Raw genomic sequence first — 20,637 nt, 5'->3', positions numbered from 1 at the left:
ACAGTGTGTGGGTTGGTGGACTTTAGATCCACACATTAATGCACACATGCACTGAATGAGGGATTTCTTTTACATAGTATGTCCCCCTTTTAAATGCAATGTCTATGATTGTGGAGCAGTTTGTTTGAGGAGAAAAAAATGACGACTGTTGTTTGTACGCAGCTGAAGTGTAAATGGTCTGTAAGTGTTTATTCACTGTTTGAATTCCCACAGAAACTCATTTGTACCTCAAGCTGTTTAGTTTTGTAGCACTTTCGTTTTGTGTTTACTTTCATACAGTTAGCGCTCTCCTGAATTTAAAGTCAGTTCCATCTACAGCAAAAATAAATCAATATTACTCCCTCTGGAGCAGGAATAGAGCAACATCCAGATCTCAGTTCAGGCTTTTCCAAGGTTGGAGTCTCTCCGTTGTCTCTCCGATGCCTTTTCTCTGCTGTGAGTGGAGAGAGAGAGAGAGAGAGAGAGAGAGAGAGATCCTAGCATAACGGAGCGAGACACTTTTTATTTTTACCCATTTACAGACACTGGGGCTTTGTAAACTCATTAGACCAGTCTCTGACGCACCTCAGGCTGGTTAGAGGTTATTAGAAATGGCAGGAATTTAGGATGAAATACTGAAGAGTATGTTTTTCCTTTTGCATTATTCATTCATTCATTCAATCATTCATTCATTATCTGTAACCCTTATCCAATTCAGGGTCGCGGTGGGTCCAGAGCCTACCTGGAATCATTGGGCGCAAGGCAGGAATACGCCCTGGAGGGGGCGCCAGTCCTTCACAGGGCAACACACATGGTCACACATTCACTTACACACTCACACCCATGTACACCTTTGAGTCGCCAATCCTCCGGACCGTGGGAGGAAACCGGAGCACCCGGAGGAAACCCACGCGGACAGGGGGAGAACACACCAACCCCTCACAGACAGTCACCCGGAGCAAACCCACAGAGACACAGGGAGAACACTCCACACAGACAGTCACCCGGAGGAAACCCACGCTAATGGTGCCCCTTGTGGTGAGATTTCAGTCTGCTAAATGTGAGTGAGTTAAGTCAGATTCATAGAGTACTTCATGGCTAAAAATGTTACTGATTCTTTGTTATTATTTTGCTTTGGTTATAAATATAAATAATGTCAGAAAGATTTTAAAAGGTTCTGTGAAAGCAGTATTAACTCTTTCAGCACTGTGTGCTGCAGTAGCTCTTTTGTGGTCTTGAACCAGACTTCACTCCCTCCTCCATCAGTGAGAGTCAGGCCCAGGACCCCGTCTCCGCTCAACGCTCGTCCTTACTCTGAACACTTTGGGTCGGTTCTGACCACTGCACACCAGGAACACTCCACAGACCTGAGTTCTGGAGACGGGCCAAAACATTATGAACATCACAAATCCTTACACTGTTAATTTCTCCTTCAACATCAACTTCAAGAACTGACCACTCACTTACTGCCTGATAACCCCCCCCCCACACACACACACACACTTTTAATAGTGCGCACAGTAATCAGATCACACCCCTGTACTGTCATGTTTAAAAAGGAGGAACATTGTTGCCATCTGCTGGTAGAACTTTAGACATGATTTTAATCTATTTAATCTTTTGGCTCAAGTGTGTGTATATGCCAGCTTGATGATCACTTAACATTTCTATTTCTCTCTCTCTCTCTCTCTCTCTCTCTCTCTCTCTCTCTGTTTGTGTGTGTGTGTGTGCTTTCGAAAGTTCTGCCAGCAGATGGCAACAATGTTCCTCCTTTCTAAACATGAGTGTACAGTGGTGCGAAACCCTGCTCCAAAGAAAGAGTAAGTACAGTAAGAGGATTAATATCTGAATTGGCACAAACAACATTTTTATTCAATCACAGGTGGAATCACTCCATATTTCGCTTGTGGTGTTTAGGAGATCAGACTCAACAAATCAAACAGTAAGTAAAATTTTCAGTCTTATCATTCATTCATTGTCTGTAACCCTTATCCAGTTCAGGGTGGCGGTGGGTCTGGAGTCTCCTAGAATCACTGGGTGCAAGGTGGGAACACACCCTGGAGGGGACGCCAGCCCTTCACAGGGCGACACACACTCACACATTCACTCACACACTCACACCTACGGACAGTTTTGAGTCTCCAATCCACCTACTAACATGTGTTTTTGGAGCGTGGGAGGAAACCCGAGCACCCGGAGAAAACCCATAGAGACACAGGGGAACACCCCACACTCCACACAGACAGTCACCCGGAGGAAACCCATGCAGACACAGGGAGAACACACCACACTCCTCACAGACAGTCACCCGGAGGAAACCCACAGAGACACGGGGAGAACACACCACACTCCTCACAGACAGTCACCCGGAGGAAACCCATGGAGACACAGGGAGAACACACTACACTCCTCACAGACAGTCACCCGGAGGAAACCCACGCAGACACAGAGAGAACACATTACACTTCTCACAGACAGTCACCCGGAGGAAACCCACGCAGACACAGAGAGAACACACCACACTCCTCACAGACAGTCACCCGTAGGAAACCCACGCAGACACAGAGAGAACACACTACACTCCTCACAGACAGTCACCCGGAGCAGGACTCGAACCCACAACCTCGAGGACCCAGGAGCTGTGACAGAGACACTACCCGCTGCTCTATTAAATGAATTATGGTGACCATATTTTGTTGTTTAAAAAGAGGACGCTTGGGGCAGGATGGGGCCCCAAATAGCAGTGAATATTGGAGTTATTTATTTTGTTAAATATGCAGAGCAGTGTAGTGTGTTGTAAATATAAACAAAAGTGACTGTAAAACAGAATATTATATATATATATTTGTAACAATTAAATAAAACACATATTTAATTCATTCATCCATTATCCGTAACCCTTATCCAGTTCAGGGTCACGGTGGGTCCAGAGCCTACCTGGAATCATTGGGCGCAAGGTGGTAATACACCCTGAAGGGGGCGCCAGTGCTTCACAGGGCTAAAACACATATTTACACAGTTTAATGAAATCATATATAAAAAACATTTCATATTTCTCAATTTTATAAGAATTCCTCTAAAGTGTTAGCATTTAGCATATTTCAAGGCTGAAAATTACAGAGTGATTCCAAAAAATTTTGCTCAGAATTGAGTGATTCCATGTTTTTTCCTCTGTTTGATCTAAAAACAATAAAAAACAATGGTGACTGACTACAATTATTTTTCTTACTTTTTTTTTTTAATTGCTTAATTCCAGAAGGTTGGAATTTTGAAAAAAGGCAGTTTTTAGACTCAGTTCCTGAAACATTACTTGGACAAATGACTGTCGTTAATCCAAAAGAGCATTAGTTAGGTCAGATATTGATAATGGATGATTTGTGCTGGATCACAATACCATTCCGACTTTTCCCAAAGGATTAGGTGGTGCTCCATCACCACAGAGAACAGTTACACTGTGCTGGGTGCTTATCTAGAACATGCTTGGTGTTAAACATGGCACCAGAGCGCCCCGTCACATTTTCATGTCCAGGCAACTAAACGTGCGCCCACAAGGGTGCACCTTAAAGAAGCACAACTCACTAATCTAAAGGGTGTCTACACTTTTTTCACCAGAGTATGAGTATATTATATAAGGCATATTACAGTTTCTGATGCTCACACCACAGGGTCTGTGTGTTACTGTGTGGTGGTGTGGCTTAGTCTTTAAGGATGCTCTTAAAGGTGACCAGGTAAACTGTGATGGGAATGATGCTGACGGGCAGCAGGGTGAGGATGAGGACCACACTCAGCGGAGCTCTGTCCTTGGTGCTGCAGGAGCTAAAGTACTGCTCATGGATGTCCACAAACAGCTTCTGGATTACGGGGCCCGGGTAGTAACAGTGTGACACGGCAGAGGATTCCTCCAAACAATATGTCAGGGTTGAATACTGCCTGTAACAGAGAGGAGAATGGAGGTGAGAAAACACACACACACACGCACACAGGACTGAAGTGATATACACCAATCAGCCACAAGATTAAAACCACTAACAGGTGAATGGAAAAACCCTGATGATCTGGATTCAGCGCCCCCTGTTGAGGTGTGTTGGGATATATCAGGCAGTGAGTGAACGGTCAGTTCTTGAAGTTGATGTTGGAAGCCGGGGAAATGGTCAGTGTAAAAATCTGAAGGACACACTGTGGTGGTTATAGTGTTTTGGTCAAGCTCCAAAACTCAGGTCTGTGGCATGTTCCTGGTGTGCAGTGGAGAGTACCGACCCAAAGTGTTCATTGCTGAAATGGTTAACGTCGAGAACCGGGTCAGAACACACACCGCTGAAAGGGTTAACTCCGCTCTGATAGAACCGGGTCAGAACACGCACCGCTGAAAAAGCGAGAGAGTGGTTTTAAACTTGTGACCGATCAGTGTGTTTAAAAGACAGACCACGGTCCGATCCGGACCTGGACCTGTAACTGATAAACTATTCAGAGCTGTTTACTTGTGAACAGAGTGTGTGTTTGAAGTGGTGTGACTCTTCTAGTCGTTACGGTTCAGGTTTAGCGCTCCAGGAAACTCACAGACCAATCACATGTGTTTCTACATATCACACGTGAGGCTCCTCAGCCAATCAGATCTGTGCATTATGATGAGCGCTGTGACTCCACTGAGTGACACACACAGGGCAGGGTCCAGACGCCACTGTCCTGAGACCAGTAAAAACAGCCCGAGGGACGAGATAAAAGCTCTTTTGGGACACTTTTTTTGGGATGGTGTTGTGTGAGTTACAACCAGAAACTTTAATGAGAAGGGAACGATTACAGGTTGAAATTCTCATAACGATGAACATGGATTCTGTTTACGGATAAAGTCCTGTCTTCCAGTAATAAGAGCCAATCAGATCGCTGGTTGTAGAAAAGCATTAAAGTCAACTGCAATTACAAGTCATTAGGGACTTTATAGGACACAAAACACACACACACCCAAGCACACAAACATATCCGCCCTCCTCAGAGGGAGCCATTAACTCGGAAACGACGCTGGACTTGAACCTTAACCTTAAGTAAAAGAATGCACTGTGTAGTAAACATCAACGCTTCCTCTGCCCCCACTGCACCTCCCCTCCTCTACATCCCCTTCACAGCACGAGACCCGTCCCAGGGTCTACTGCAGAAACATGAGTCACTCTACGCAGAGCTTTTGCAGCATCTCAGTTCACACCAGCTTCAACTCAGCGGTAAAAACCACCTTTAAACTGAAACAAGACGATTTAAATAATTAATTACGCAGTCAACAACTTTACCATAAATTAACACAAGGTTTACAATGTTTTTTTGTGTATTTTCTTTTCATAAATGAAATACAAATGTAGCTGTTGTGTTTGTGTTCTTGGTTTAAAAAGGGATTCATTTTCTTTAACTGTAGTTAATTAAAATGAAAACAAATAAGATATTTTAATATTTACAATAAAATAAATGTCTTGTCTTTTAAAGTATTTTTACTAATTTTCTAAAGTTCATCAGGTTAAGGCTAAACTCACTCCACATTTTTAATGAAAACAACTGGGACACACCATTTACTTCTTTTCAATTAAATAAAAACCTGCCACAACAATCAATCAAACAATCAATCAAACAAGAGGAGAAAACAAATAATAAATGAATAAAAATAATAGTAAAACTAAAGTAAAAAGTTAGACATAAGTAAATAAACAAGGCAAACAATTAAAGTACCATCAAAGCATATCCAAATAAATAAATATATAAAAGTATGTTAAAAAAGTGAATATACTCTTCAGATTATAAAACATTATAACTATGTAAGTCAGGGTATAAATAAAAGAAAAGTATAAATAAATAAATAAATATCAGAAAAGCAAAGTAAGCCAGTGAATTAATAAATGAATGAAAATACAAATAAATAAATAAATAAAACAAAGAAAGCTGAAATGCAAGTCGAAAAATAAATAAGTTACTTAAATAATTAATAAATGAGGGACATAAATCGGTAACTATATACATGTTTTATTGATGTATTACTACATTTTGATTTACAGATTAATCCACGTGGCTGGGTTTTTTCTATATTTCTTCCTGTTCTAATAACTGTATCTTTATCATCTAACTTTCTGAACAGGGCTGTTTTGATAGGGGGAGAATGCTGCTGTTGTGTTTGATCCTTGTGGTGTTTTGACCAAAGCAGGTCATAGAAGATTCATGAAGACCCCAGGGGACAGTGTTTAATGCATGGTGTTCAATATACCAGGTTAAAATAAACTGAAGTGAGCGGAGAGCAGGGAAAGATCTGGACTACCTGACGACCAAATCCCAGTTACACCAGTTCTCCTCTCCCAGGGCTGCCATGTCTTTATCAAACATGTCCTTCCAGCAGAACTCTCCATAGATCAGGAGCAGTGCTTCATTACAGTGCCTGTAGTGGTGGAGCCTCTCCTGGTCCTGGAAACTCTCTGAGAGACACAGAGGACACCAGAGGGTCATGCACTGAATGTGTTTCCACATGCTCAGTATATTATTTATGTATTATTCATCATAGTTTATACAGATATGTCAATCGTTTTCATAAAACCCCTCTCAGAACTGAAAAACAAGAATCTGCTGATTTAGCTTCTCTCACTCTCACTCTCTCTTATGTTGTTTTCTCTCTCCCTCTCTGTCTTTCGCTTCCTTTCTCTCACACACAAACAAACACCCACACTCGTGTCTGTGAATTGTGGGGACATAACATAGACTTCCACTCATGTAGTGGACACTTACCGTTAACTCTTAAATAAGTATTTTCTACTCCAATCTTAACCCCACCTTAAAAAGTGATAATCCACGTCGCCGGGACCAGCTGAAGTGCCCACTGTGTGAGTGTGTTTACACGTTATTGTCCCCAGAGTTTGATATATTCCTGGTATACACACACATACACACACACACACACTCTGGCGCCCACCGTTTGTAGAGAGATCACTCATAAGCTCAAAAAAAAGCACACCTACGCACCCCATGTTACAGCACTCTTACTCATCCTGAATTACACACACTCACGCACACACTGCTCCGTCCTACCTTCGTCTTCGTGAGTGACATTGTGGCCTCCCTCTTCTGAAAAAAAAACAACAGTCGTAAATTAATAACCTACACAAATATCTCTCTCTCATTTTCACATCAACACACGTGTTTCAGGATGAGGTCACTGTGGAAACAGTACTGAAAATAACCCCAGAAACTTGATAAAGAGCTGCGCTTAACACCCTCAAATATGAAATGATACACAAGCCTTTATAACAATAATAAGAATCAGAATAACACTGATGATAACACAGTGTTAGGACTGATAAGGCAACCCAAGGCTTTAGATGTCATAGAATCCCTCATCAGATCTCGTGTTCAGGTAAGTGTTGAATTACTGGGGGTTCATCAAAGTGCAGTTTTGAGTGGCTGTGTTTAGAGGCTCTCAGTGATGGAGCGATGGTGAAATATGAATCCATTTAATGTGTTTATAACCCACTTAAAGGGAACATTTACGACTGTGAGGAAAAATGCTGTTCTCTGATTGGCTTACACCATTTTGTGGTAGTGTCTGAAAACCGTGCACTCAAACAATCCCACAATGCACCAAATTGGTGTACAAACCATGTACACAAGCAGATAGAAATTACCCATAATCCACTACATTATTTGGTAAAAAAAATAAAGAGCCTGAGGTTGTGTCCAAAATTGTTCACTACCCTCCTGAGTTCTTTTTCCTACAATAGTGAACTTTATAGTGAATAGGGAGCCATTTTGGACACGGATTAGGTTTTAGCTGCTCACGGGGTTAATGGGCTCTGTGTCCGGACCCCCACTCACTCAGTGACGACGGGTGTTTACAGGATTCTCACTGTACTGGGCAGTACCGAACATTTAGAAACATTTACAAACAAAATTCCTAATGAAAATATTGCTGGCTTTTATTTCAGTTTTTTTATTAATTAGATTTTTTTCAAAATTCTATTTTTAAATTTCTTCTATTAAAGTCCTTCTACAGTAGAACCCTCGAAGTCAACCGTTTCTGAAGTCGACATATTCGGAAGTCGACGACAAATGTCGAGAGTATTTCGACTCGGAGGTCGACCTTAAAACTCGGAAACCGACCCGACCCACGTGACTTTTGTAAACAAACGCCGCTCGTGTTGCTCTTAACTAACACTACTTGGCGTCAGTTTACGGCGTCGTTCCGCAAGGTTGGAAGCTTTTTGAAGTTGTGCTCCAAGTTTTTGCATATTTAATGCATTTTTGTGACTTTTTTATGGTAAAAAATTGATGGTTGAGAACCAGTTTATCGGTTTTCAGTTATTTCTTATGGGGAAATTCGATTCGGAACTCGACCGCATCAGTTGTCGACGCGAGTTCCGGAACGGATTACCATCAACTTCTGGGGTTCTACTGTATTTGTAAAATCAGAGTAAATTATTAAAAATACTTTATTTATTTATTTATTTTCTTGTTATTGAATTCCAAAAGATCATTATAAATATTATAATTTTTTAAAATCATGTCCGTTTCATTTGTTCTGTTCAAGTTGAGTCTTTACATTTATGTATTAATTTTGTTCCTCTCTAATTTGGCTCCTGGGTTTGTGACTACCGGATTTGGACTGCGCATGCGCAGAGGCTCACGTAGCGTAGAGCAGCAGTTAGTGCTAGTTTTGCAAAGCAGAGGGGAGCTTTATCCTTGAGGGTGAGTAACTTTAAACACACGTAAACATGAGCTACTGTTTCCTCACTGTCCTTTACAGTCGTAAAGACCTGAAGCTCCTGCAAAGTGTGTTTATTTACAGCTGAAAATATCGGTGTAGAAATGTTGAGGCAGTCTTCTGTTTAAACAAAACATGACGATAAAACCATGCCGTTCAACCAAGAAGAGCTGTGTATTTACAATTATCCTCAAAGAAGACATTAATAAAACATCAGAGCTATCAGCAGTGTGCACGACCATGATCTGCGCATGCGCAGTCCAAATCAGGCAGCAACATCTGGTCCTGGTTTCCCCCTTGTTTTCCTTGTAGGAAACTGAAACAGGTGTTTCCTCTGTTTCAGTTTCCTACACACTTATCTTTCGCTGCATTCAGATGGTGCTGGTTTAATCTGAAAAACGTGTTTCCCACAAGGAGGCACCACACGAACACCCTCTGAAGTAAGATACATTGATATTTTCCAACATTAGAACAATAATGTGTATTTAATTCTAAGAGTATTGTCGTTTTTAAACGAATTTGCTATATTTATGTTTAAAAACACCCCAAAAAAGGGGCAAAAACAGCATGACATGAACTTCCCACACAAACTACATAAACGCGACCAAATCAGGGGAAAGAGTTGGACCACGTGTTAACTGTAGCCACGCCCCCTTTGTCCTCATTATACCCTCCCTGGTGTTCCCCATGAGTTTCTGTGCCTTGTCTCTGTGATGTTCTGTTTGTTTGGTTCTTGCTCTTTCAGGGGGATCTTGGTCTCTGTCCAGAGTATTGTCTGTGTGTCTCGGTTCTGCCTCTGTGTTCTTGTTTGTTTCTCTCGTTTCTGTCCTGATCCACTTTGTTTGTACCCCTTTTTTACCCCTGTTTTGTTTTCAGTTTTTGATTGGTTTGTTGTGTTTCTGTGATGCTTGGGTACACAAACACACACTAATGAGCAATTCTTCACACAAACTTGGGGCAGTGAACACACACAGATCCGGAGCAGGGGGCTGTGACCACCTCGGTGCCGTGAATGACCACTCGGGCCTCAAGCTCAGTTCTGTAACCTCAAGGCCACGGCTGCCCTCTGTTTCAGTTTGTAGCCTGTTCTAATTTAGTTTTGTTATTTGGGAACCTTATTTCTAGCCTGTCTTTGTGTAGTGTTTCACTTCTGGGAGTTTCTCCATTGTTTTTCTTTCGTTGCATTAGGTTTTATCCGGTTGTTTTGTATATTATTCTTTGTCTTTGTTGTTAAGTCTCTGGTTTTGTTCTTTGATCTTTTACTAAATAAATAACTCACATTTTTGCAAATACCTCCACCTCAATGTTTACTACGAACCCTGACAATCGCTCAACTTTCAACTGCTTTGTACATGAAAGGGACTCTATAAATACATTATTATTAATGATGTTAGGGTTAGGCTTAGGGCCAGGGTCAGTGTTAGGGTTAAGATTAGGGCTAGTGTTAAGGTTAGAGTTAAAACCAGGGCCAGGGTCAGTGTGAGTGAGACTGAAGGTGAAGGTGCCTAACTTATGTAAAAGATCTCAACCGCGTGATGTAAGTACAGTATCAATAGCACACATTCACCACGTTATTGACGTGTTACTGACGTGTTACTGACAGTTTATTAATCCTACATTTAGGAGCACTCAAAATAAAGTGATATAATATCCTGATGTAACACTACATTAATATCAGTTGACTTTCCACTGCTTGAGTTATAAAAATGTGACTGTCAGGAAACATCCGTATCTTCTAAAGTGTCCTGCACCTTGTGCAGATTAACACTGCTCCCGCTGCATGCACACGACCAGCTGCAAACAGGCTGAGGCAGCCCCGGGTCGCTCCGTGTCAGGGAGAAGAGGCGCTGAGAGCAAAGCTTTCTGAGACAGATGTAGGTCAGTGCTGCACGAGTGTTGACACACAGCGAGTTTCAGTTCTGAGCCGGCTAAGCATTTCCCGTCAGCTGGAGGACTGCAATCAAAGGTTAACAATCAGCCATATCATTAAAGCTGCCTCCGCGTACCTGCCCTCACTGTCCATTCACTCAGCTCCACTGACCACACAGGAGCGCTGTGTAGTTTAAATCAAACAGAATACAAAGCCTTTATTGTTATTGTGCAAAACATACAATGAAACTGGGACCCTGCTCCGGATCAAAGCAAATTAAAACAAGATGCAGGTTAATAAGAAAATGCATTAATAAAATACAAACATAAGATCAAATAATTAAAATAATAAGAAGAAATACCTGTATTTTTCTATTTAAAGTGTAAAATATATATTTTTTAATATAAAAATAGTTTTAAATACAATTAGTAACATTTCCTCACAGATGTGGCTTTTATTAAAGTTAAGGTTCATCTGTTTATTTTCATGTTTTAATTGCTTTCTCTATTTATAACTTAATGCTATTTTCAATTAAACGTTTAATTTATACATATGCATTAATTCATTAATAATTTCAATACTTTGTGTTTGTTTTCATCCATTTTCATTTCTAATGTTATTTACTCTGGTATGACAGTTGCAATATAAGCTAATAAAGTTTATTTTTATTATATTGTAGTCCCAGGCTGTGCTCTCTCTCTGTTGCTCTGCATACTTTGGTACTCTCACCCTGTCTGCCTCCCAGCAGTGAACGCCCGAAAGCTGCCCGAGTGCCTTTGGGGCTGATGGTGTGCACACAGGGTAAGACTCGAAGGAACATGACGTAACGATGATGAAGATGGTATTAAAGGAGAATCCCAGACATAGTCAAGTGACTCTAATGAAGCCTGTAATGTGTAATGTGCACTCATCCTCATCTTCATCGTTATTGGATGTGTACTGTGTGATATTTATATTATATTTAAATGTTATAAAAATTTGGTTGTAACGTCATTTTTGGAAAATGATAAGGTACCACTTTAAAATAAGACCACACTTACAAATGGTTTAAAATCTCTTCATTAATAGCTATTAATTATGTTGTTAATGCATTGATTGTCAATAATAATCAGTTATAACACATAGACAGAATGTGCAACAGTGACCTGTTGTTTGCCACATAATGAACCCACATCCATCTACAGTTAACTCAGATCTCGCCAAATACTGAACTCACTTTGTCTACGTTTTTGACTTAATCACATATTTGTGATCCCATATTAAATACATTTAACCATTTAATGACCACCAACAGAGTGTCTTTTTATACGTTCTACAGTTACATAATGAAATGATATTGTGGTGTGTACGTTCACCTGTGAAATGACTAAACTCACATTCTCAGGTCTGCGCTTTTTCTTTACCTCCACATTTTCGGTAAGTTCTGACACTTTCAGTATGAGACAAAATAGAAGCCACTGTCGCACGTCCAATCTCTGTGTTACAAATGATTATTAATGACTTTTTAAAGTGTTTACAACCTAATTAATAACCTTGTAATAAACAGGCTTTTAAACCATTTATAAACCTTTATAAGTGTAGACTTATTGGCTTCTACCAAAACTACAGCCAGTACGACTGGAAATAAAGTGCAACATGAGGAGTTAAGGACATTTGTTGTCTTCTATATTTAATAGCAATTGTGGAGATAATATTTGTAACTAAAAAAATAACTGACCTAAATAAATAAATAACAAACATCTAAATCTATATATTAAAAAAAATTAATAAAAGTCAAATGTATTGTTAAATAAATAAAATCTGAAGTTGATTTTTTAAATTTTAGAATTAAACAAAGGCATTTTTAAAAATAAGGAAAATAAAATAAATAAATACTTAAAATATTTGTATCAGAGAGATACACATTTATTTACTTAGTTTATTTATTTATTTATATTTATTTATTTAGTAAAAGGTTATTTAAATATTAACAAATAAATACAGCTTGGAAATCAAATAAAAAATGTTTAAAATGAGCTAAGGGAATACACACACACACACACACACACACACACACACATATATATATCATTTTTAAAATTCATTTATGTTAATTATATAAATAAAGGTCAAACAAATAATAATTTTAAACATTAATGTGTAAGTCAATGGACAGTGGAACTTTATCATCACCATCTTCTTTTCTGCTTTAATTTAAATTTGATGTCAAAGTGTTTCATGAAATTAAATCATTTACATCTAGAGATAAATTCTGAGTAACGTGCTCAGTGTGAGATCTACCTCAGGATGGAGAGGCTTTCTCTCACCAGTCTCTCACACTTTAAGCTTTAAATGTGTTGACTTCATTACTTTTAAGGATTCAGCAGAGTCCAGGGCACGGTTCTGACCACAGAGCAGATATCTCTCTCTCTCTCTCTGTGTGTGGGTGTGTGTGTAAACAAGGATAAAAGATATAAGGGAGTCCTCAGATCACCGAGGCTCACCTGTGAGAAACGTTCCATTTGCGCTGAAGTGAGACGCAGGCTGTGGCTGAGCCGTGCTGTTATCTGCACACAAGAAATGACAGCTGTCATGAAAGCGAAAAAGCAGAGTGCTGTAATAACTCTGCGGAGTCTGATCCAGGTTTGAAAGCTTACGTGTAGCAGGGATGCGATGGGTTTGATTCACAGACCAGGGCACAGTGTCGTTCTGCCAGTGGAGCAGCTCTGAAACACAGACACCGATCAGTACAGCAGCTTTAACATCGAGTCAAACAGGTACATCACCTGCACATGGGCACAGTGTTTTACAGCAGTCTTTTATCTCTGGAAATAACCGTGCTGATACGATACACACTGATCAGCCACAAGATTAAAGCCTGAGGCAGGTGAAGTGAAAAACACTGATGACCTAGTTACAGTCCCCCTTCTTCATCCCCCTTTGGAGAGACTCCAACCAAAACATTATGAACATCTCAGTGTGGCCCTCAGGTCCTTACTCTGACCATTTCTCCTGCTTCCAACATCAACTTCAAGAACCGATGGTTCACTCACTGCCTGATGCACCCCCAACCCCCCCATTCAGCCTCTTTACACTGCAACAGGGGCCAGGCCACGGAAACCAGAATATTAATGTTATACACATCACCCAGCTGTGGTTTTAATCTTGTGGCTGATTATTGTAAGTTATACAAGTTAAATGATTATTCAATTAACTCTGTTGGGAATCACTCAGTATGTTAATCATTTGATTATTTAGTGTTTAAACACAGACAAACAACACGTATTACAACAATAACACACTCTGAAATGGTCCCAAAGGAAAACCCTATTGCTCATAGGTTGCTCTGTAATGGCTCAGGAGACATCATGGTGATTCTCCTGAAATTCCTTAGGAGAAAAAGAAATAGACAAAAAGGAGACATGAGCCACGAGAGAGGGATAAAGGAGAGAGCAGGGTGTAGTTCATCGAGCAAATCTGAGCCGAGTTTGAGACTTTACTAAGTTCTCCACTATAACTCCAGAGGAGGCACCTGTGAGATCACTGAAGGAGACATATTTGAGCAGCAGGAGACTTACACTAAAGTCTCCATTGTTTTTCCAGCTGATCTCATTGTTGTCTGGGAGCAACTGCTGAGACATTAAGGAGATCTCCTTTTTGATTGTTCTTACCTCTGGGGTGATTTGAAATAATAATAATAATAAGTGAATAAGTGTGTAATTAGTGACCAAGAGGTTTCATAATGTTCTGGCTGTAGTTGAATTAAAGGCTATTTCACTGTTTCTCTTGACTCTGTAAAGCACTTTGAACTGCCCTTGTGTTTGAAAGGTCCTCTATAAGAGTTTTAATTCTTTTTCAGTGTTAATCCTTTTAAAGATTCTTAGTGTTTTATTGTAACCGATGTTATCTATTTTATTCTATTCAAATTTATAATAGATTCCACTAAACACCTTGTTGTTTTAACATTCCTTTGATTCATTTTGTATTGTGAAGCACTTTGATTGACACGTGTCGTCTTTTACATGTGCTAAATAAATAAAGCCTTGTCTTATCTGTTGTTTACAAATGAACTTGCCTTGCCTTATCTACACACACTTAACGCGATACTGCATATCAATGTCATAACATGGCTCTTATTTCCTGCTCTTCTTTTGTTCTGTTCATTATTGTTGTTGTGTATTTAGATGAGCGTTGTCAGCTCTTAGCTGTGGAAACTCATACATGGTACGTGCCCCGAGAGCTGCTTAGAACCTCATCAGTAACCTCACCAAAGCACAGTGCGTGATGCAAAAATGCACCGCAGTCTGTGCCACAGGTTTCACTGGTAATTGTGTCACTGGGCTGGGGGGTGGGGGGCTTGGGGTGTTATGTGGTGATAACGTGATCATCTCTCACCATTTTGTAGTAAATCTATTGGTTTTTAAGCTTGAAATGTAAGAAATATGTGGTTTAACTGAGTGTTAAATTTTCATAAGACTCTGATATACTCAATAAAACAGTCCTTCACACCAGATCCTTCAAATCCACCCTCAGAGCATCACTCTGTTCTTTTTGTTTTCCTCCCCTCACCTTTATTTATTTTTATTTATTGTTACATTTATATAGCTCTGTTCTAGATACGCAAGGACACTTTACAGTCAACACCATTCCATTCAAGACAAGCGTCCTCTCAACTGCCCCTCACACTCATTCACTCACACAGCAGGACAGTTATTAGAGAAACCTGAACTCCACCTAAACACCGTTTCTGGACTGTGGGAGGAAACCACAGACCTCGGAGGAAACCCACGCAGACATGGGGAGAACATGGAAACTCCACCCAGATGGAACCCGAGATCCCTGAGGTGAGAGGGGAACGTACTCACCAACGAACCACTGTGCCGACCCTGGTGTGTGTAAATTAGCCAAAAAAAACAAACAAAAAAAAACAAGTGTCTCAGCCGGGGATGCTAGGCACACTCTCTCTTAAGGGGGGATGACTTAAGGTGGAAATATCTCCCAATTTGGGAGCTGTTTAAATGCAATACTGAAAGTGCTACAAAACTAAACAACTTGAAAGAACTAAACCACAAGAAAAGTATTTTGCAGACTGGGTGTTGGACAGTGAGTAATTTTGGACAGGCCATCCTGGAGCCCTCCACTGTCAGAATTAAATTTATTGAAGCTGCTCATTTTTATACTCTGTGTTATGAAAGAAATAAATGATAACATTTATATATGTGTGTTATATTCTTTAATTTCTCCACTGTCCCCTCACTTCACCCCTGTAAACCTTATCTAGGGTGGCAGTGGGTCCGGAGGCCTACACTCCCTGGAGGGGGCACCAGTCCCTCACAGGGCGACACACACTCACACACTCACACCTACGGACACTTTTGAGCCGCCAGTCCATCTACCAATGTGTGTTTTTGGAGCGTAGAAGAACACAAACTAAAATCAGTCTTTCAAATATCTTAGGAGCGGAGCAGAGAGAGAGAGAGAGAGAGAGAGAGAGAGAGAGAGAGAACTAGATGAGGGCAGGCATCTTCTGAGAAGTTGAGAACCATACGCACAGGATTTTCATTGAGTGCAGCACTCATTGTTTAATAAAAGACATAACCCAGCCTCAACCCAGCAACTAACTCAATAAAATACACAGTGTTAGTTCCAGAAGCAGCCAGAGTTCCTGAGGAAGCAGGAGTAGACACCTGTTCTTTTTCTGATGCAGCGAATCATAAAGGACCATGTGCACTCCCCAAAGCAGGTGATTGATAAGGGTTTCAGCTCCTGAGAAGAGTTTGGTGGTATAACTGAGGAGGGGCCCTGGGCAGACTACTGTACTCAAGGCCCAAAATTAGTACAATGCCCCTGTTTGCAGAAAAATATAAATAAAGACTTCAAATTCAAAATGCAAAGACAAACCATTGTCACATGATTGTCCCACACTCTGAAGTCGAGGGTCAAACCTGTGCATTTATGTATGCATCTTTACACTTATATAGCCCCTTTCTAGACACCCAAGGACGCTTTACAATCCACACTGCTCAGAACACTCAATCCACACACACTGGTGAGAAGCGGCAGCCAAACGTCCATCTAAAAAACACACTCATAAAAATGGAGACTGACAGTGATGTGATGTGCTAAAGAGCACCTTTTGAGATCTAATGCTCCCACTGCAATAAGACTCTACTATGACTTTCCTCACTGCAGGACACACGTATTGTACGCTGTTGTAGCTTTACTGCTACTGCTATAACAATGTCTATTTAATTCTGGGCTCTAAGCTAACAGCGGTCCCTGCAGCTCTTCCCAGAGGAACAGTTTATTGCTCATGGGTTGCTCTGTAATGGCTCAGGAGTGTCATGCCTTGTGCCTTGTTTCATGTGTTCCAGCTTTGTTGTTCCCTTGTTACCATGTGTTCCTTAGCACATGGCTGTTTTTGTCTTGTTCCTGTCTCCTCCCTTGCCTCTGTCTTAGCCCAGGCGAGTTATCAGTGTCTCCACTTGATGCCCTGTCCTCTCGTTATCCTTCACAGGTGTTTCTTGTCTGTGTTCTAGTTTATAAGCCCCCTGTTTCAGTGTTGTTGTCGGTGGACATTTCAGACCTGTGTGCTTGTTCGATATGTTCTAAGTTCTCAGTAGCCTTAGTGTGTATTCTGTTCTTGTTGCTTCTGTCCCAGTCCCCAGGTTTGTGTATATGTTCTGTTGGTTTAGCATTAGCCTTTAGCCCCTCTGCTCAGTGCTAAGCATTTGTTTATTGTCTTGCCTCTGCCCTGTAAATTAGAGCTAGCTCTGTGTTTAGTCTTAGTTTACCATTCGTCCTTGTAGCTCTGTTTTAGTTCCCCTGTTCGAACCTCTTTTGAGATTTTAGTTTTATTCATTTCAGTGTTTGCTTGTTAGTGCTAGGGCTGAATGCTAACACTTTGTTTAACCCTTTCTCTGTTTGTTTAGCTTAGTCTTTAGACCTGTGCCTATTTGTTGACATTAGTTCAGTCTGGTTTGTAGAGTCCCGTGTTTGTCTCAGTTTTAGGTTTGGATTTCTTGTCTTAAATAAATTCTGTTATTGCATTTGCGTCTGTCTCCGCAAGATCCACCCACCATTAAATGAGTCATTGTACTCCTTAAACAGACGCAAAAGAGAGATCATGGAGATACAGGAGAGAGTTTAGTTTATCTGGCAAATCTGAGTATGGTCTGAAACACATTTGAAAAGCAGGAGACTTCTATTCAAATCTTTTTTTTTCATCATTGGTGTCTATGAGAAACTATAGTCACATTAAGGAGATCTCCTTTTTAATTGTTCTTTCCTCTGGGTTGGTAATAAAATATGGCAAGTTTTACTACATCATACCCACATTATTGTAGTGTCCTATGGAAATGTTTATACTTTAAATATATTTTATAATACTGCTACTGCCCAATTAAACCTGTATTTCCGTTTTAGTGGATGTTTAGTTTCCTGCATCATTTGAACACAGCAGCTGTCCTTCACACCGTGTGAAAGTCTCCCACAGTCTCACACACCCCTGTAAACCTTATCTAGGGTGGCGGTGGGTCCGGAGGCCTACACTCCCTGGAGGGGGCACCAGTCCCTCACAGGGCGACACACACCTACGGACACTTTTGAGCCGCCAGTCCATCTACCAATGTGTGTTTTTGGAGCGTAGAAGAACACAAACTAAAATCAGTCTTTCAAATATCTTAGGAGCGGAGCAGAGAGAGAGAGAGAGAGAGAGAGAGAGAGAGAACTACATGAGGGCAGGCATCTTCTGAGAAGTTGAGAACCATACGCACAGGATTTTCATTGAGTGCAGCACTCATTGTTTAATAACAGACATAACCCAGCCTCAATCCAGCAACTAACTCATAAAATACACAGTGTTAGTTCCAGAAGCAGCCAGAGTTCCTGAGGAAGCAGGAGTAGACACCTGTTCTTTTTCTGATGCAGCGAATCATAACGGACAACGTGCACTACCCAAAGCAGGTGATTGATAAGGGTTTCAGCTCCTGAGAAGAGTTTGGTGGTATAACTGAGGAGGGGCCCTGGGCAGACTACTGTACTCAAGGCCCAAAATTAGTACAATGCCCCTGTTTGCAGAAAAATATAAATAAAGTCTCATTATGAATGAACCAATAGAAACGCACCCAAATTCTTCAGAAGAAAGCCTCTTTAAATGACATTTCTATTGAAAGTTAAGCATGTTTCGTTTCCTTTCCCTCAAAAGCTATTATTTTGGAGATACTCCTTTGGACAACGACAATATATATTCATATCTAACTATTTTTTGTTTAAAAATACTTCCTTAAACTCCACCCTCTTTATCTCTGACTAATGTTTCTCTGCTGTTGTTTAATCCAATTTCCTTTGGAGTCAGTAGAGTGTTATCTTATCTCTTATCAATAACTCGTGTAAAACAGGACGTGACCAGTAACAGAAGAAGGATTTACACATAATCAAACTGAAAATGTGACACACTTCCAATACCGAGACGTTGTATTGCGTTATTTGTTCTTATCGTTAGGGACTGAGTTGAGTGTAATTATTACAACTTTGTCCTCAACATCGGCCAACAGAACAGGGTCAACGTGACTAGGAATAAACTCGCTCTACGTCTCTCTAAAAAGCCCAACTATTCTGAATAAGACACTGATTAATTATAATGAATAATCTATAAATAACATGTTTTTTTTTCAGAGGAGTAGCGATGGTTTAATTTAAATGACCTCTTTTAATAAAACATATCCAAACATCTTGAATTTACTTAATTTATATAATAGTTTCTCCTTCTCAGGGGTCATGTTTACGTTGTGTTTCCCTCAGGGACTTGTGTTACTCACAGGGTCTTAGTTCAACACTGGACTCTGTATCTGTGCTGGTGAGGACGCTGCCTATAAGCACTTTTATAAGTCACTCTGGAGCAGAGCATCTCATCTGTTAAATGCTGTAATTGTAAACGTAAATCTGTCAGGTTTTCAAGATTTATTTATTTATATATGTATTTATTTATTACCTTCAGAGTCCCTCAGGGTGCTTTCAGCTGTTTGACCTGGAAAGGCAGGAACATTTTAGCGGCACATTCAACAACAACAACATTGTCTCTGAATATACTCAACTTCATACTCACTCACCACCCACTAAACCCTCACTAAACATATTCTTACTCAAAATAGATCTCAAGTTAGATCTGCTCACATGACTGGCTTAACCATGACAAAGAAATACTTTAATAATAACTAAAACCATTAGATTGGTTCAAACATTACTTAGCAAATAGAAATCAGTGTGACACAAGGGCAAACTTCAACTCTGATCTAATGATTGTTAAATGTGGCGTTCCTCAGGGGTCAGTACTGGGACCATAATGGTTGTTGTTGTTTTTTTTAATTTATGTGAATGACCTTTATCTGCCTGTTGAGTTTGTTTATTTATATTGTTTTATTGATGACTATCTGTCTGACAAATATTGCAACAGGTTAATTTCAACTATTAATACAGAATTAACTAAAATCAACACGTGGTTTAAAATGAATAAACTGTCTGTCAACATCAAGAAAAGCTCTTTCATGTTCTTTGCCTCAAGAACAAAAAAAGAATAACCTTAACGTCATCAACAAGCCCTTTAGTGTTTTCTGTAAATTCTCTGCACTATTGTGTTTATTGTTGTATGTTTTCCTTTACTCTGGTGTTCTAATCCATTCTGAATAATAAAATAAAAATAGAAATGAGCTCATTCATCAGTTTCATACCCGCAGTGAAGTGTAGCTCCAGCAGAAGCAGTAAATAGAGTCCTGAGAGCATTCTGTAATCTCCTAAACCCTATACTTTGCATGTGAGCACAGGACAAAGATTTGAAGAGTGAGACGAAGCCGAGCTGTAAGCAGCGGCCAGGAAAATGTGTTCTTTTACTTGGGGCGTGGGTAAGAAAACAGTCCACCGCTACTTTGGCTTTCAGGTTGGGATGGAGGGTTGTGTTACGGGCAGATAGTATGCTTCTCTCTCTGTGTGTGTGTGTGTGTGTGTGTGTGTGTGTGTGTATAGTGTATTTCAGCTGAAAAGTAGAGACTTCCTGTCTTGATAAGTCTTTCAAAGGGAGTTTCGGTATTTGTTT

General features: G+C 40.2%; 1 protein-coding gene across 1 annotated transcript; it reads right to left on the bottom strand.

The window, feature by feature from the left end:
- Window positions 1-1,886: 1,886 nt before the first annotated feature.
- Window positions 1,887-20,434, bottom strand: LOC136708976 (receptor activity-modifying protein 2-like). Its single transcript, XM_066683916.1, has 7 exons — window positions 20,276-20,434; window positions 19,540-19,575; window positions 13,205-13,273; window positions 13,052-13,114; window positions 7,030-7,065; window positions 6,269-6,422; window positions 1,887-3,909 (listed from the first exon to the last, which is right to left on the bottom strand). The coding sequence occupies exons 1-7, from the start codon at window positions 20,325-20,327 to the stop codon at window positions 3,675-3,677; spliced, it is 645 nt and encodes a 214-aa protein (XP_066540013.1). The 5' UTR covers window positions 20,328-20,434; the 3' UTR covers window positions 1,887-3,674.
- Window positions 20,435-20,637: the final 203 nt, after the last annotated feature.

The sequence above is a fragment of the Hoplias malabaricus genome, chromosome 10, assembly GCF_029633855.1.
Source record: "Hoplias malabaricus isolate fHopMal1 chromosome 10, fHopMal1.hap1, whole genome shotgun sequence".
NCBI lineage: Eukaryota > Metazoa > Chordata > Actinopteri > Characiformes > Erythrinidae > Hoplias > Hoplias malabaricus.
Note: the sequence above shows the minus strand (reverse complement) of the source record. Positions and strands in the feature narration are given on the sequence as shown.